This window comes from Magnolia sinica, chromosome 1 (genome assembly GCF_029962835.1).
Source record: "Magnolia sinica isolate HGM2019 chromosome 1, MsV1, whole genome shotgun sequence".
Classification (NCBI taxonomy): Eukaryota; Viridiplantae; Streptophyta; class Magnoliopsida; order Magnoliales; family Magnoliaceae; genus Magnolia; species Magnolia sinica.
The window spans coordinates 106,505,697-106,524,321 of NC_080573.1; the positions used below are offsets into that span (position 1 = coordinate 106,505,697).

The window sequence follows — 18,625 nt, forward strand, 5'->3', positions numbered from 1 at the left end:
CAACATGTTAGAGACTTCTCCTCCTATCTTGTTCCTGTGGCTGTGACTGTGATTCCTGTCTTGTGACCTGTCATCCTCAAGTCAAGAATATGAAAAAATAAAAAATAAAAAATTAGTAGTGTCTGATATACTCCCTGTAACTTGATTAAGGATTACTTGATTGGTTGTCGGGGGAGCTATTTTAAATACAAGTTCGGCAGTGTCAAGTGTGTACTCGCGGTGCCAATAACACTGCTGCAAATACTAACCTTAATACAAGTATATACTTACAATTACCGCAATAAAATTCGCAAGTCACCACCAAAATGAAAATCTTCTTTTTTGTGGTTGCTCGACCTCTACATCATTGTCATTATCATCATCAGGCTGAGGATGTACAATAGGTGGAGGTGCTGTATATCCATAATATCCAGTGCCAGAAGAAAATACTAAATCAACAAAACCCGAGGATGACTGATCCTGACTAGGCAATGACTCTAACCCCGAGTAAGGATATCCATCAATGCCCATCGAATAGCTATACTGGCGCCCGTACTCAGGCTATTGAAAATCTTGCGATTGAGAGTGTGTCTGTGATGAGTAACTTGGATTTGGATTTGGATATATATGATTATAATCATATGGATATGGATTGAGAGGACTACTCCAACATGAATGTGATGGAACAAGCTCAGTATAACTATAATCATAATCCAATTGGCCATAAGAATATCCATCATAATAATCAGGACCATGAGCCTATTGATGTTCTGGACCTTCCGGACCCGGTGCACTACTAGACCTACCCTCCTCCTGCTGGCTGTTTCGTGACTCAGTACACTCATAAGTCTAACCTCGTGTACTACCTTGTCAATGTTCATCGATATCGTGATCTGTATATGGCTATATGATGTGCTGAGTAACACCAGAAGTGCCAGCACCAGGGGCAGGGGCATCATCATGACCATCATCCGACACGGTCACGCTACCACTGCTCGTACTCTTCTGTTGATCTTGAGTTGTACTTGGCATAAAAGCTGCCCCTTTCTAGGTCCAACATAACTATACAACTCTCTTGTTGCGCTATGCGTATTAGTGGGTTATCAATTTCCAATTCTTCACTATCCTCTTCAATTTGCTTTTCCCTTGTTTCCAACCAAGGTAGAAGCAAGTCGTCCTCATCATAAATATTGTCCAAGTTTATTGGACAGTAGTCTATGTCATCGGCGGCTGTAATGCTCCTATGATGTCGTCGCATTCTTAGCTTCATATTGTAGTGCATGAAGACGAGTCTATCAAACGTCTTAGTCTGCAATCTATTCCTATTCTTTGAATGAATAAGTGCAAAACAACTCCAATTCCTTTCACAGCTAGAAGAAAATGTTGTCTGGCTCAAAACTTTTAATGCAATTTTTTGGAGAGCCTTTGTAGTATCTCCAAAATTCATCCATCATTCTGCCAGTTGCAACCTAAATACTGCATGCTATTCAAGAGCATCTCCAAAGCTACCCAGGTGATTTTCAAATGTATCTAATTCCTTCAACGTCTTTATTTGCATTTATAAGTTAGGCTCTAATCTCTTTATCACATTCTTTAGCCCGACACGAACTTCATTATCCACAACAAATGATTAAGTATATCTGTACTTAGGATAGGTAGTAACTTGCTGCATGAAGATCATGGAGTTGTCTTTTCCATCTCTTGTCGATCATTCTCCAATAAGACTCAGCTTTTACAATCACGTTGAATTGCCAAATTTACCTTATCCATGACATCATATAGGAAGCCCATGGTAGGTGCTTCGTCGGTTTCAACAAGACGGAGTACCCTCATTAGTGGCTCCATTACCTTTAGGATCGACTTGACCCTCTTCGAATATTTATTGTCCCGTATGGTGTTCGCAACTTCAACCAGTGGCCCTGATGTCTTTTGCCCATGTTTTGTGTTAAGCCAATCTCAGGAAGCAAACATCTCACTCAACTCCCCCCTATTTTGGTATAAACTATCTAATGCTATAAAGTTTGTTGCGAATCTAGTCGATGCAGCCCTCAATAACTCTCATCCTTTCATGAACTTCCTCATTATTGCGACTACTTGATTATGGTTGCAAATAAACATCGTTACTTCTCTTGCCCTTTTTGACCATTTCCTTAACATTCTTCTTCTTCCCAATATCTTCCAATATAAGATCAATACAATGGGCAGCAAATGGTGACCAAAAAATACGTGGTCTCTTTTTCATCAACTTATGTCCTGCAAGCTTATATGATGCTTCATTATCTGTCACAATTTGCACTACATTTTCCTCTCCAATCTCATCCACAACTTTACCCATTAGTCCAGTAATATAATCAGAATTTTTTGTTACGGCTGAGGCATCAATTAACTTGTGGTATATAGTTCCCAAGTAGCAGTACACCATAAAGTTGATCATGCTGCGTCTGGTTGGGCCAGTCCAACCATCGCACATGATCGTGCATCCTCTGGCCTGCCATACAGGTTTAAAGGTAGCCACGTATGCTTTCACATCCGCATACTCTACATTTGTCCATTTCCCCCTAATATCCCTAGCCGTGGGAGCTTTAATTCTTTCACCTGCTTCTGTTTCTGCATCAATTACCACTTGCAAATATGGAGAATTGACTGCATTAGGAGGTATGTTGGCATATATAAATAACTTGTCTTTTTTTGTTTAGTTAATTCTTTCCTAAACAGGATTGGATCAATAAAGGGTCTCCTAGGCTCATTTACTTCTTCATCCAAATTTATAGGGGCATCACATGAAAATGCCTCTCATCGGCTCCTAAACATACATCGTAACCCACTAAACCAACCCCTCACCCCCCCCAAAATCACGTATTGACCAACTCGCGCCAAACATGCGGCAACATTCTTCTTCTTTACAAGCTAGACACAAGCTCTCTCTCCTAGCTATTGTTAATTATCAATCTAAATCTTCATCAGAATCAATAATATCTTCATCACGAACGGCCATATATTCAGGACCAGACACCTTCTGTTGAGCCACATCCAAAATCTCATCTTTCTTCTTTTGTCCAGCAGCACGTTTACCCTTCGACTCATCCAGTCTGGCTTGCATTAAAATCATTATCTCTTTCGGTACTGTAGTACATCCCGCAACTTGACCCTTTCGATGTGTCAAATGTTGTTTGAGACGCGTAATTCCACCAGTTACTAGTCTATCACAATAGTTGCACTTCATTTGCTCAATACCGTCAACCTTCTAACAATGTTGTCATCCAATATCCTCACTTGTTGGCCAGACCCAGACATTTCCGTAGGTAGATATAGATTAGATATGACTTATGTCTATGTGAGATTGTGAGTCTACTCGCTATTCTAAATTTATATACAGTTTTCAGAATCTAATCAATAAAGATGATTTTATGTTCTAAACCCTAAGAAGCTCCAAAACCTGTCCAATATAAGAAAATATAAGCATAAAGTCACTAATTTGAAAATATAAAAAAATATTTAAAAATATATAAAATGACAACAATAATCTGTAAAATGGACATTAATATGTTATACTATAATTAACACATCATATTCTACTATTAAAACAGTAACACATTAAATAAAAAATAATTTTTCGAATTTAAAAAAAAAAGGGTCGAAAATAGTGCGTAAATAGAATATATATATATATATATATATATATATATATATATATATATATAATCACAACAATAATTTGGAAAATGGACATTACTATGTTCTACTATGATTAACACATCATATTCTACCATAAAACAACAACACATTAAATAAAAAATGATTTTTTGAATTAAAAAAATAAAAATGGCCGAAAATAGTGCGAAAATGGAAAAAAAATATATAAAATCACAACAATAATCTGTAAAATGGACGTTAATATATTCTACTATGATTAATACATCATATTCTACCATTAAAACAACAACACATTAAAAAAAAAAAAATTGATTTTTTAAATTTTTAAAAAAAAATGGGGCTGAAAATAGTGCGTAAATAGAAAAAAAAAATATAAAATCACAACAATAATCTGTAAAATAGACATTAATATGTTCTACTATGATTAACACATCATATTCTACCATTAAAACAATAACACATTAGATAAAAAATGATTTTTCGAATTTTTTTTTAAAAATAACCGAAAATAGAAAAAATAGAAAAAAAAAATATATAATCACTACAATAATCTGTAAGATGGACATTAATATGTTCTACTATGATTAACACATCATATTCTACCATTAAAACGGCAACACATTAAATAAAAATTGATTTTTCGATTTTTTTTTTTTTAAGAAGGGCTGAAAATAGTGCGTAAATAGAAAAAAAATATAAAAATATAAAATATATAAAATCACAACAATAATCTGTAAAATGGACACTAATATGTTCTACTATGATTAACATATCATATTCTACCATTAAAACAGCAACACATCAAATAAAAATTAATTTTTCAATTTTTTTAAAAAAAGGCCGAAAATAGTGTGCAAATATAAAAATAATAAAATCACAACGATAATCTGTAAAATGGACATTAATATGTTCTACTATGATCAACACATCATATTCTACCATTAAAACAACAACACATTAAATAAAAATTGATTTTTCGAACTTTTAAAAAAAGGGTTGAAAATAGTGCGTAAATAGAAAAAAAATATATAAAATCATAACAATAATCTATAAAATGGATATTAATATGTGATTAACACATCATATTCTACCATTAAAACAGCAACACATTAAATAAAAAGTATAAATACCTATTTTTGAGGAATTTGTGGAAAAAGGCCCACGGAGCTTTGAATCAAGAAAACTCTTAATATAAGTTGTTTTTATCCTTAATTTTAAGCCAAGGGTGGTCGAAAATTGCAATAAAATGATTTAGGAAGAGTTTAGAAGAAAGAAGTATAAAAAAAAAGAGTGAAAAATCGAAGCTTAAAAAGAGAAAAAAGCCCGTTACGACCCCGTATGGCATAACGGGGTCGGCTGTTATCATTACGTATCAGCCGATACGGCCGATACGGAACCATTTCCGAATTCCTTGGTTTATACGTACGTATGTGTAGTGCTCCACTAAGAAGTAGTGCAGCTACATGTGCTCTTAAACCTACGTTATAGATTCAAGATAGAACCTATGGAACTCCCAACCCTGATTTTTTATGGTTGCCACCGTGATGTGTATGCATGATCCACTCTGACCAACAATTGCTTCATCCATTATTAGGTGTAGGGCCCAAACATCAGGCTAACTTATGATTTAGGTGGGCCACATCGAAGGAAACAATTAGAGAGAGACATGCCTCGTTGATTTTATACAAGGCCCACCCTGATGAGTATGTGAAATTCACGTGAATTTGTCACACCCCGAATTCTGGTCCTAGATACACATGTGACCCTGACAGTGAACTTGAAGGCGCAACTTGGGAGATTTTTTTATTAAGTATCGAGCACGCAACTACTCATTTAATCATTAAAACATTCATTTAACATTAACCAGCATCAAACTCATTTGATAAACGTTCAAACTTTCAAAACAATACTCGTTCCCAATATAAATATTACAAGAAATGCTTCCAAAAATAAACTAAGCAAAATATCCTCAGGTCCATGTCAAGTTATCACTGCGGGTTAACTTTTCTTGAAAATTTAGAAAGAACAACTTGGAAGAGCTTAATGAGCCTAGTGAGTACATCTTTATACATGTGAGATAATTAAACACATTTTACTACAAGTAATCATGATTAACATGTTGATTTGAAAAGCATGTATAAAACCAATGTTTTAAATATCGACAATATTGGCCGATATATCCCACGATATATCTTGTATACCACCTGTGCGATACTAAACATATGGGTAGTGCCAATATATCCCACTTGTTTGATTTGATGAGCATTTTCAATTTTCGTTCCTTTTTTTTTTTTTTTTTTTTGTTAAAATTATGTTAAATCAGTGTCAAATAATTACAAATCCATTGGTTCTTCATGTTTTGCATGAAAAATCATGGAGTTGGAGCTTTGATTTTGATATCCATTGGTTCTTCATGTTTTGCATGAAAAAAACATGGAGTTCAAGCTTTGATTTCGATATCCATTGGTTCTTCATGTTCTCCATGTTTTCTTCGAAATTTTCCTTCAGCCAGCTGTCAATTGAGACTGATTTCTAAGTGTTTGGGAATATTTGATGAAATGATCATCACATACACTCTAATTTCGAAATTGCTTTCAATGTTGCACTACAAACATGAAATCAAGCATGTATGAGGGCTAATCTACTGATTTGTTTAGTCCTTGTCAATTTTTGAATAATAAAAATCATTTTTAATTAAAATTTAATAATAAAAAAAAAATTCAAAATTCCCCTTCAACCAGCTGTTCAATTGAGACTAATTTTGAAGTATTTAGGAGTGTTTGATTAAATGATCATTACACACACTGTAAATGTTATGCATTCAATTTGAATATAGTTGCTTAGTTTAGTCAAATAGCGCATAGCTTAGGACCCTATACAAAAGAAACCTATTATGTGCACTTCTTTTTTGAGATGTTATGATTTAAAAGTATAGTAAGGTCTTTTTTAATAATCCCCGAAGTTTCATTGGAAAATTCAACCATTTTCTCAATGTTTCCCTATGTTTTGTAAAAAGTGCAATGAATTAACCGATACAAATTATACATTCCGTGCAATAACCAATACATATCTGTATCCCAAGGATGCAATACGTAATGCGATATCGATATTTCAAACACTAGTTAAGGCCTTATTTTTCTGAAAAACTTGTATCGGCCCCGCAATGGACCATTAAGGGGCCATTATGGGCTATTTCTTCTATAACAGCAATGACGGCCGTTACGTAACTGTTTTTTAATACTTGGTTTAATTGGTATGGGGCAATCACTTAAAACTCCATTAGAACATTTCCACATCATCCACCTAGCTCAAATTCTATGAGAAACTTCAATCTCAATCTCTCCTCATATGAATTATTGCCCAAGATATAAAAAAATGGTCATTTTGAGGTGCTTCTTGGTTTGCAATCTGAAGTAATTCCTCATTTCTGTTTATATTGTTATGAAAATTGCATGATATATACTAACATAGTCCAACTGATTTTAAAACCCTTAGGGCCCGTTTGATTTTCTAATTACAGGGGTAATTCTAGGTAAATGGGTAATAATTATTTACCTCTGTGTTTCCGGTTGGATTTCCAAGGTGATTTGATCGCCACCTTTCATTATAGCACTCCTCACGTCACCCGAGGAGAAAAAAGTTAAATTGTGGGGCCCACCTTGATGTTCGTGTATTATCCACACCGTCCATCCCTTTAGCCAACTCATTTTAGGGCATGAGCCAAAAAAAGAGGCAGATCCAAAGATCAAGTGGACCACACTACTGGAAACAATGGGAATTGAACTCCTACCATTGAAAGCTTCTTGATGGCCCTGGAAGTTTTGGATCAAACTGATATTTTTTTTTTTTCCACTTCATTCATCACCGTGTGACCTTATTAACGGGTTGGATGACAAATAAACATCACTGTGGGCCCTAGGGAGAAAACAACTTTCAACCATTGACGTTTTAATGATCCTTGTTTCCTAAGGTGTGGTCCACTTGAGCTTTTGATTTTCCTCATTTTTGGGCTCATGCCTTAAAATGTATTTTTTAAAAGGATGGATGGTGTGGATAACTCGTATATATCATGGTGGGGCCCACATTTAAATCAGTAAGAAAAACGTTTGTATGGACCGATTTTCGAAACGTAATTCCTGGCGACTTTCAAACAGGTGTAGTAAGTAATAACCAGGTAATTCCGTGTATTTACCAGGGGAAATTAAAAATCAAACAGCCCCTTAGATTCTAAAGCATCCCTCCATAGTTCCGGTTTTGCATTTACCCACTACATTTCGTCAATCAAAACTATGTTATCTACAAACAATGTTCACTGTGGGACACCTCTTCCTGGAAATGCCTCGTTAACTTGTCCATAACTAATGGGAAAAGATACAAGCTCAATACATCCTCTTAAGACTCCTTTTTTTCCCAACTCCATTTTATCTCTATGGACCATATTGTATGCTTTCTTTAAGTCAGTACTAACTATTTGCGGATCCTTACTCTCCCCAATTTCTTAATCAAGCATCTAGGTAGGAAAATAGGTTGGCTTAAGACCTAAGAGTTAAGACTTACAGGGGGAAAAGTGAGAAAATCAAGAATAAATAAATAAATAAATCATAACATTAAGAAATCTGACTGTTGGCACAGTATGTACGTGATCACATAACTGCATAAAGATGGCTTATGTGATTGCATGATCTTCAACGGTCCAAAAACCACATATGCTACCATGGTACATGTTTTTTTGCGGTTAAAATCACATTTGCGATCGCATATGACCACACTGGCCATAACAGCCACCACTGTTACCATTACGATACGTAATGGCCGTTGCGACCTTTAAAAAAATTTAAAAAAAGAAAAAAAAAAAAGAAAGAAAGAAAGAAAGAAAGAAAGAAATCCCTGTATTGGCCCCCATAACAAGTCGGAATGGGCTGTTACAAGTCATTCTTTTCCATAACGGCTGTTGTGACCATTATAATTCTATACCATGTAACAGTTGCTACGTACTGGCCGTTATAGCACACCATGGTATTTTTGCATGTGTAGGCAAATGCTAACATCCCCCACCACATGCGATAGTCGATCATTGATCTAGACTGTCTACTCATTTATACCACTATTGCTAGGCCATGATTCAAATAGGGTTGACTTGCGAAATGTAGTTCACTTATTGAGGAGAGAGCCTCAAACATACACACTTGTGCACACAAGTTGCCCTGCACGTACATATACCACCATCTGCGTGTCCCTGCTAGACAGGTTGGATGCCTTACAAGCCTCACACGGAACTGGTTGCACAGACTTTTCATCTGCTACCAGTTGTGCGTGAGACGTTCCCTCCTTTCTAGATATGCATGTTAGAAGGGGAATTCTAATGTCTCCACCTTCATGGACACATTAGCAATGTCCTCAAACCTCTCAGATAAAATGTGGGATGGCTAATCATCAATATGGAATATCGAGGGCTGTCTACAGGCCTGGATTGTGCCAAGGTCTGTCCAAGCCCTCACAAAGTTAAACCTAGGTATGAGTGCAGATTGGGCATGTGACTGGCCAAAAGAGATGATTCGGAGTCCAGCCTGTTCACTGATTCAGACTGTTCATTAGGTGTGCCCCACTGTGCATGTAATATGCCAAAAACATGCCAGTTCAATCATCAGTTGGGTTACAGCTTGGCAAAGGTACATAATAAGTGAAGTATGTAATAAATGTGATATGTTATGAAAATGCTCTTGAAAAACCTAAACGGACTGGGACAATCTGATGGGCTTTTAGACACAGCCCGAGCCTTGCCTAGTTATAGACGGGCTTGAATTTTAGGCCTAGTCCAGGCCTTGGGCCTGATATGCCAGCCCAAGCCCGGCTCAAAGTGGGCCACATGTGAAAGCCTGATGGGCCAGCCCAGCCACTGTCAACACTGGGAATGTCCATTAAGTCAGCAAGTCATAGTGCAAAAATCACACTGATTCGATGACCCTAACCATCCAATCGATAGCATGAAAAACTGAAGATCTAGATCAAGATCAAGCAGATAAACAAATTAGGTCAAAGTCATCATCCTACAACATCTATTCAATAGGCCTCACTATGTGATGTTTATGACTCCAAAGAAGGCTTTTGGTTAGATGATGACAACTATCCAATATATTTATCGTAAAAAAGCAACTGGTTATAACAAAATTGCCTACATTATTATCTGTTTGACCTGATTTTTGCAAACGGCCTGGAGTGGGCTTTTTGCCTACTTTAATCTCAGTGGGATGGCAATGATCTATTCTTTATGATCTGTCAGGTTTTGGATAAGATGCATGCCCGAGCTAGAGGACCCCGTGTGATGCTAACTAGACAACCTACAGAAGGAAGAAGTCGTGATGGAGGTTATGCATACTTCTCAAATTTTCTTACATTAAATCCTGGATTTGAAAATAATAATAATAATAATAATAATAATAAATGCTACTTCATTTCAGTGTAAAGTATCATACTTTAATTGTTTTCAACTCGTTACAGGACTGCGGTTAGGAGAAATGGAGCGTGATTGTTTGATAGCTTATGGTGCTAGCATGATGATCTTTGAGCGCTTGATGCTCTCTAGTGATCCCTTCCTGGCTCAGGTACTATTGCATGCTTTCACGTATTGTAGCTGGTACTGTATTGGTAATTAAAGGTACACTAATTGTTTGTGCAGTAGTTTTGGTGAAGTAATCACTGTTGTTTGCATTATTTATTTTGTAATTTTTTCTTAAAAGAAACAATTGGGCCCCATGGTGCAGTGATCCAGATTATTTCTATTCTATCCCACCATGAATCAACCATGGTCCAAATATCTCGCAGATTTGAGGATCCTAGCCGCCATTTTGTCAATGCTTTTCGGCTACCATTACAATGTATCTTCTTGGTCCCATCATGAATCAACCATGGTCCAAATATCTCGCAGATTTGAGGATCCTAGCCGCCATTTTGTCAATGCTTTTTGGCTACCATTACAATGTATCTTCTTGGTCCCACCATGAATCAACCATGGTCCAAATATCACTTTTTTCAATTTTTGAAAAAAATGGTATTTAGAGCTTTTTTATTCTATAGTGCATAAACTAAATACCATTTTTTCAATTTTTTGAAAAAAATGGCCCTCAGAGCTTTTTTATTCGCCCCAATCGTTTTAATCTATAATTTCAATCCTAAAAACTATAATAAGAGTGGTCAAAATCTGCTATAGAATGATCTAGGAGAGTTTTTGGAATGAGCAAAGTGAAAAAGTGAGAAAAAAAATTGGATTTAAATAGGAAAAAAAAAAAAGTGGCCATTTTCGACTATTACAGGCAAGGTGTTCCGTATCCGTTACGATACGCCGGTAAAGACCGATATGTATAGGTAACGGTCATGGCCGTTACGCGATACGGGGGTGAAACGGGGCAATTAGTTTTTTGAGACCGTATCAGCCGTTACGGTGGCCATAAAGGCCGTTATAGGGCATAACAACCATTACGGGAGTAACGGTTACTTTCTTTTTCTATTTAAATTTATTTTTATCCTCTTTTTCACTTTTCTCATTCCAAAAACTCTCCTATATCATTTTACAACAAATTTCAACAACTATAGCTATTAAAACTATGGATTGAAGTGATTTGAGCGAATAGAATCTTTGAGGGCCTTTTTTTTTCAAAAAATTGAAAAATCAGTATTTATGCCTTTTTCTGATTTCTAGTTATAATGCTTGATTGTGATGTGTAAACATTAGAGACATAATCATATTGAACAATTCACTAGACAACCCGATGCAACACTCTCACCAAAGAGTGGACCGTTACACTACCATAAACATATTCAAAACAAAAAATGAATATATATTTGAAATATTTACATTATTCTTGATTTTCTAAATATTTTGTTCAGAATTTTTTAGGCAAAAGAAAATTTCCAACCATTACGAGGGTTGTAACAGTCGTTATGCCCCCGTATTGGCCGTTATGGCCGATACCCATATTGGTAATGGTGGTGACCGTTACGGCCACCGTTACCGATATAGAATACCTTGATTATAGGGGTAATGGTTGTTATGTCTCGTAATGGCTGATACGGTCCCAAAAACTAACTGCCCCAGTTCACATCCATACCACGTAACGGTCACAGCCATTACTGTATCGGCCTTTACGGTGGTATCATAATGGGATACGGAGCACCTTGATTTATTACCATATAGAATATCTTGGAATGGAAGGGAGTGCCCACACAAAACACATGCATATTCTTGATGCATGGTAATTCATGTCTTCTATTATCCATTGCAACAGCTTGTTTGGCCCAATGATGAAGCAGATGAGTTCTAGTTGTTACTTAACGTATATTTAGATGGTTGTGATAAAACCTAGGCACTATAGTGTATAAGATGCAGCAACACATCTTAAATGTCTACTGCTGCTTCGTTAAAATGGCATTCTTAATAATCGAATGGTCCTCAGTCACAACAAAGAAAACACAGGAAGTGTGTGAAGAAAAGACAAGTATATACAAATGCCATTGGAGATATCTGAACTAGATTATTTTGAAAAAACTCAAATAGATAGAAAGCTGATGTGTCTGTTTGTCACTGTTACCACAAAATCCTGGGTGCCAACATAACTTGTATTGTAATCATTATATTATCTTGACACAGGTATGCCGGAAGTGTGGCTTGTTAGGCTATTACCATCATAAGCTTAAAACTGGCTATTGTTCAACATGCAAAAATGGGGACAATGTCTCACAGATGAAACTTCCGTACGCTTGCAAGCTCCTCTTCCAGGTGGGTTTTTCTGAACCATCTTACGTTAGTGAATACTCCAACAAGCACACATGTATTCACAAAAATAGACAAACAAGCTGATCAGGTCTCAATCAATGGATCAGTGGTAGACGCTGTGTTTCAATACTTAATTCCTGGGTTTGAGTGCCCATGCGGGGTGTGTGTAAAAATTAAAAAAATAAATAAGTAAATAAATAAGAGAGAAGAAGAAGAAGAAGATAGAAAGAAAGAAGAAACTGATCAACTCATAATGAATTCTATTTCATTCTTACTTTCAGGAGCTGCAATCAATGAATATCGTCCCTCGCTTGCAACTAGCTGATCCCTAATTGACATGGGTACACATGGTCTGCAAATATATGAAAGGGTCCCGAAAGTGGGTGGCAAAACCACTTGATGCAGTTTGTTGATTTTCTGAATATCTTTCCATTGAAGATGATGGTTCAGTGCAAGCACAGGGCCATGAAAAGCCACAAAATTATCAGGTAGAGCTTTAAATTTACATGATAACTGTTTCTTTGAAAAAATAAAAAAGAAAAAAAGAAGGATGATTTACATATGCATTTGTACCTGGATGAGACGATCTAAGGCGACCGTCACCATTATAATGGCAGTTATAACAGTTTTGACATCGGTAGTTTTTATCTATTTTTAAGCCATGGAGGACTCTCTCTTGTTGATTATATTTCATTTGGAATTGTCTTCCACTTTTCTTATGTTATTTTTTTCACCAATTGTTTCCGTTTAAACCCAATGGAAGGATAAAGATTCGCTATTGTTTGGTGAATTTTGTCCAAGTTTCTTTACATGATTTTTTGGCCAAATCCTCTTTTAACTAAATAATCAAGTAAAAAAGAAAGTATTTGCAGATTCCACAATACCATCAAACATCTCTGAAGTGGCCTCCATTAAGTTACAAATAATGGCAAACCTCCTCTCTTCTTTTTTTTTTTTTCCTTTTTTGGGCTGATAGTAAAAAATGTCAAAGAGATGGGAGTTGGATCTGCAACACCTTACCAAACCAATTGTAGTGAAAATTGATTTACTGATCCATTGAGCTTAAAGTGCATGAAAACCTTCTCATTCGCATTGTTGAATTTGGAGTCATAACGTGAAAACTCGATTAAATGTTCATCCAGGTCGGGTTGACTCGAAGACTTGACCCGACTTGACTCGATAGTTAATAACTTTTAATTAAGAATTTTAGGGATGATTTTAAAAAATATTTTTAATGGTTATAATAGTTGTGTGAGTGCTATAAAATTCGAAAAACAACCAGCAAATGGTGACGCAGTCGACTGGACCTTGACAGATGTGGGTTTGACCTGACATCACCTTGACAAGGTGAATGACTTGGCCCGAGTCACCTTGAATTGAGTTATCGAGTCAACTTGAGTCTTCACACTAGATCGTAGAATCAAATCGCCGGGAGAACCAAGTTTCCTGATTACTCTGGCTCGAAATCTCTCCAAGTCGACTCACGTTTTGAGCTGAGTCGGCGAGTTTTAGTAAGTACTTTTGGAATTGTTGGCATTCACATTGCCTATTTGGACTGTCCATTAGTTTCTCTTCACTGTCCTCCCAAATCAAAGTAAATAGATGGTCCTAAATGCCTGTTACTTGACCTGTGTTCTAGAAATGTCGTCCAACAGCTTTTTGCATGCAATAGATGGGGACGGTTTGGATCATTGGGTCATTATGATTTTCAAAGGCAGCCTATGAAGAGTGGACTCGACCCAATGGACGGTGCAAATGGGTGACGTGCATGCTAATGAATCCATATGCTACTATGTGTATGGGAGGTCCCCATGCACTTGGTCCACTAGATCATTACTAATCCAGCACGCTTACCGTACTGGACTACTACTCCTACAAGATGTCACATTTTAAGGACGTCAGGCCATGAGAAAGATCTGACCCATCATAAAGATTAACTAACAAGAAAAATCATGCCGATCACATCACGTAGACCATGCTATTGGGATAAATGGACGGCCCATAATCTGACACGATGCAAAGGTGTTGGCCATCAGATATGGCGCATCAGCCCAATTTCATGTCAGGTGATATCCATGCAGACTTTCCTTTGGATCGGCGGGGAACGAGGTGCAGGCGTGTAGCAAGTATGCAATTCCCACGACGGATGAGCATGAAGGATGGAATAATGATAAATATTCAATAAGCGGACGTCAGGATTTTAGATGTTTACGATCTCATATATTCCCTCGTGGCAGAATGTTTGGCGTCCGGGCCATTCATCAGGTGGGACCTACCATAGAAGGCGACATAGAGTCGGCTGCAGATGCAATTCTTGCACAACTGGACAAAAGAAGCCAGAATGAAAGTGGAAGTAGTCCGCCGGAGCCAGGGTTTAGTCCTACATACGGCATATGATATAACTAGGCACTAGGTGTGTCTAGTCCAAAGAGATTCATTATAAATTTTCGTTGGAAGTATTGACGATAAAACAATTCTAATTTTTTTTATCAAGCATCGTCACAAAATGCATGACTAGGGGTGGGCATCGAGCCGAGTCGAGTCGAGGTGGGCCAAGATCAGCTCGGCTTGTCCATGCTATACTCAAGTTCGAGCTCGAGCTCAACATTGAAGCTTGGCTTGTTTATCAAAGTTGTTGAGTCGAGTTCGAGTCGAGCTCGAGCTTGTTAGGTGAGAGAGTAATGGATTTTGTTTTTGATCCTCCTCCATTGATTTAGAAGAGAAGCTAAAATAAAAAATAAAAAATAAAAAATTAAAGAGACATTTTACATGATGCTCCACCAAGGGAAATTCATTTTTGGTTTGGCTCGACAACCGAAACAGGGTGTAGTCCATCATTCAGCAGTCCAGAAAATCCATCTGTGTAGGCCCTATGATAGAAGAACCATGGGCCAAAAGCATCCTCAATTGTATGTTCTGAATTACCCATCATTAAGGCCACACTTTCCAATTGATAAGATTTTGAACAGACCTGGGACCACAGAAAAGTGGGACCCCTCTGTATTGTTGTTGCTCAGACAAAAGCGCAGTTTCCGTTACCTTGCAGATGATCTGAGGACTTGTAGCTCACAACATATTCAAGAAGGATATGTCTATTCATGTGAGTGTTCCATACAATATACCATTTTGGATTCAAGAGATCGTTAACACCAACATCAAACTCTTCACTGTTGGGGTGAAAACAAAGAGATCCCACCTAAACTTTCTCCGTATTCCCCATAACTTTAATATATTTATTAATCGAGCCGAGTTGAGCTCGAGTTCGAGCTTCGAGTCAAGTCGAGTTGAAATGCCCCCTGGTCAAACTCGGCTTGAACTCAACTCGAGCTTTAAAAATTAGCTTGACTCAGCTAGAATCGGTCATTCAAGCCAAGTCAATCCGAGCTGACTCGAGCCAAGTCGAGCAAGTTTTTTGAGCTAGCTCGACTCGTGAACAGCCCCATACATGACCTATCTATTTTTACGTAACTGTGTATTTGGGGTCAACTCCCCACTGTGCTGGTTGAATTCATCTGTTTTGCAAGAAAAAGCATACCTTCATCTCAAAATCAGGATTTAAGAAAAAAATTACTACTTTTAGTCATTTTTGTTTTCATTGTATCTTCCTCCTTGCACTTGAGGATTTTTGTCTGTTTTGGAAGTTTCTAGTAATAATATCGGGAATGCTTTGGCAAGGTCTAGTTGGACGTTTCTATATTTAGCAAATTTAGCTTTTGGAGAGATTTTGCTATTTTAGGTCATTTCAAAACAAAATAGAGTTTTAGGTCTTCCATATAAGTGATGTAATTGGTTATCTTGGATAATTATTCAATAAAAAATACTTAAATTTTCTTTCTTACTTCCTGTGGATTTAAAACTCTCCTTGTGGATTCAAGGTCTTGATGAAGACGATGATATTCTTCTTGTTGTTTCACACTTTTCCCTACGTTGGAATCAGATAGGCTTTTCCTCAATTCAATGGCATATAACAATGGTTTGGTCAACAATCTCGTGGATAGTACTCATAGGGATAAATCCTATAATAGCAGCGGCGATTGAAGCTTTCTAGCAGAAGAATTTGTGAGTTTCACAAGGACTGCAGGAAGTGATAGATTGTTTAATGGAGGTCGTAGGGAAAATACGTGTTCGAAATGAGGAGAAACCTGAGATTGATGATGGAGCTTGTGATCGTCAGCTTTGTGGTGTGACATCGGTAATGAATCATAGACTGGTACTTGTTAATAGTGAATTTAATGATGGGGAGATTGATGATATGATTCTTTAACGAGATGAACAAAAGAGCACGAGGCAAGAGTGAGATAGAGATTGCATGATGAATGTTGACATCCTTATTTTCAATGGCCAAATTCATATCGAGGACTTCCTCAATTGACTTTTTAAAGTTGAACGATTCTTCGATTATATAGAGATTCCTAAGGAGAAAAAAGGTCAAGCTCATGGCCTATAAGTTAAAAGGTATAATCTTGGCTTAATGGGAACAACTTCAACTTTCACAGACCAGGCAGATGAAAACGTTAATCTACACTTGACAACAAATGAAGCAATTGCTATTAACATGATTCTTGCCAACCAACTATAACCAGGTATTGTTCCAGCAATACTAGAATTATCGATAGGGTAGTTGATCGGTGTGAGACAATGTGGATGAATTTTATCACCTGTTTACGAGAAATGATCTCGTCAAGATCGAGTGTTTCAATCAGAAACATGTATTGGAGATTGGAATATCTATATTCAATAATAACAACGAAAGAAAGATTTTTTTTTTAAAAAAAAAGAGTAATCATCATCATTTTATTTCATTAATCTGAATCCTTATTACATCATTTCACATTGCCCTTGATTATAAAATAAAGTACACTTAATTAGTATAATTGAAAATAATTTAATAATGATTTCGTCAGCATTTCGGCTTGTATAGCATCTGTCGCAATGACAAAAGATTTGTGCGGGTTTGAAACCCTTGCTTTGTGCTAGTATGCATAATACGTGCACATGGGAGAACAAATCCCTGAGTACCTGTAAAATTAGCACTAATCACTTTAAATATGATCTGCAAGACTCAAAACGTGCAGAATCATTGTCGCTACTTTACCCTGAAATATAGAATCAATTTCTAGACACGGTTGCTCTCGGGAGCACCTTGAAACTCCGTATCGGACCTGGACCGCACGTCGAAAGTCTGATGACCGCGAAACTATATGAATATGACCGCTTTTCTGGGCTTGACAACAATCTCGGAAATCAAGTCCTAACAGTGTCCAGAAACGTACAACTTGAGCCCAGAGCAAAGTGTGTGAGAAACACAAATATCTTTAGAAAACGAACCCAGATTTAAGTGAATTGAGTCATTCGCTTGCAGGCCAAATCTAAAGATTCAAATCGTCAGAATCTAACCCAATTACACCCTCGAATCAGAAAAAATTTTCAACTCATGTTGGTACACTTGTGGCCCTAATCGAGTACCGGTGACCGTTGAACTGAAACTGGTCCGCCATGGTCGATCTGTAAATCTGATCGGACCAAAAACTCAGCTTGACCTAGATCCAATGTCAGGGAGCTTAAGTCCGACCGCATGCTGAAGGGAGGCCACCAGAAGTGCTCCATTGGACTGAAACAGACGCCCTTTGGATATAACCTAAGAATACCGTGGCCCTGGGGCCATTTCCATCAGTCCTGGGCCTATATAAAGGCTTAAAATCCCCTCTCTCACTCCATACGAATTTACTAATCTAGGTGAGAGAAGAGAAAAGAAAGATAAGGAAAGAGAGAGAAAGTGTGAAGGAAGTTAGGGTTTTGCTACAGAGATCGTTCTCTGCCGCTCTAAGTATCGAAACACCGCTACCATGTCGCTATACCGGCGATTCTGGTTCAGTTCTTAGGTAAGAAATCCTAACCCTAATCTGTTTTAGGTTTCCAAATGGTGTATTAGATGAAATAGCTAACCTATTTCATACTATAGGTTGCCGTTGTGCTGTAGACAAAGGCTTAGTGTTTAAACTAAGTTCGTTACGAGTCTACCGACAAAAGGTACGGACTATAAATGTTTAGGTTATGATTTTCAAGGCTTTCAATGTCAGTTAATGATTTATGACTGACTTGAATGCTATCACATACTTACATACGATGTTTCCCGCGCTTTACACATATATATGAACTATGTTGAGTGTAATGTACTCCATGCGTTAGCTGAAATGATTAAATGCGTATAGAATTTGGACT

General features: G+C 37.1%; 1 protein-coding gene across 2 annotated transcripts in view; it reads left to right on the forward strand.

The window, feature by feature from the left end:
* LOC131253276 (DNA-directed RNA polymerase III subunit 2) overlaps positions 1 to 13,193 on the forward strand; it is a 166,908-nt gene extending 153,715 nt beyond the window's left edge. For both annotated transcript variants that reach the window (XM_058254230.1, XM_058254233.1), the window contains 4 exons: positions 9,914 to 9,998; positions 10,132 to 10,235; positions 12,278 to 12,406; positions 12,685 to 13,193. In XM_058254230.1, coding sequence (XP_058110213.1) covers positions 9,914 to 9,998; positions 10,132 to 10,235; positions 12,278 to 12,406; positions 12,685 to 12,735 — 369 coding nt within the window. In that variant the 3' untranslated portion in view covers positions 12,736 to 13,193. The remainder of the gene's footprint in view (positions 1 to 9,913; positions 9,999 to 10,131; positions 10,236 to 12,277; positions 12,407 to 12,684) is intronic.
* The last annotated feature ends 5,432 nt before the right edge of the window (positions 13,194 to 18,625 follow it).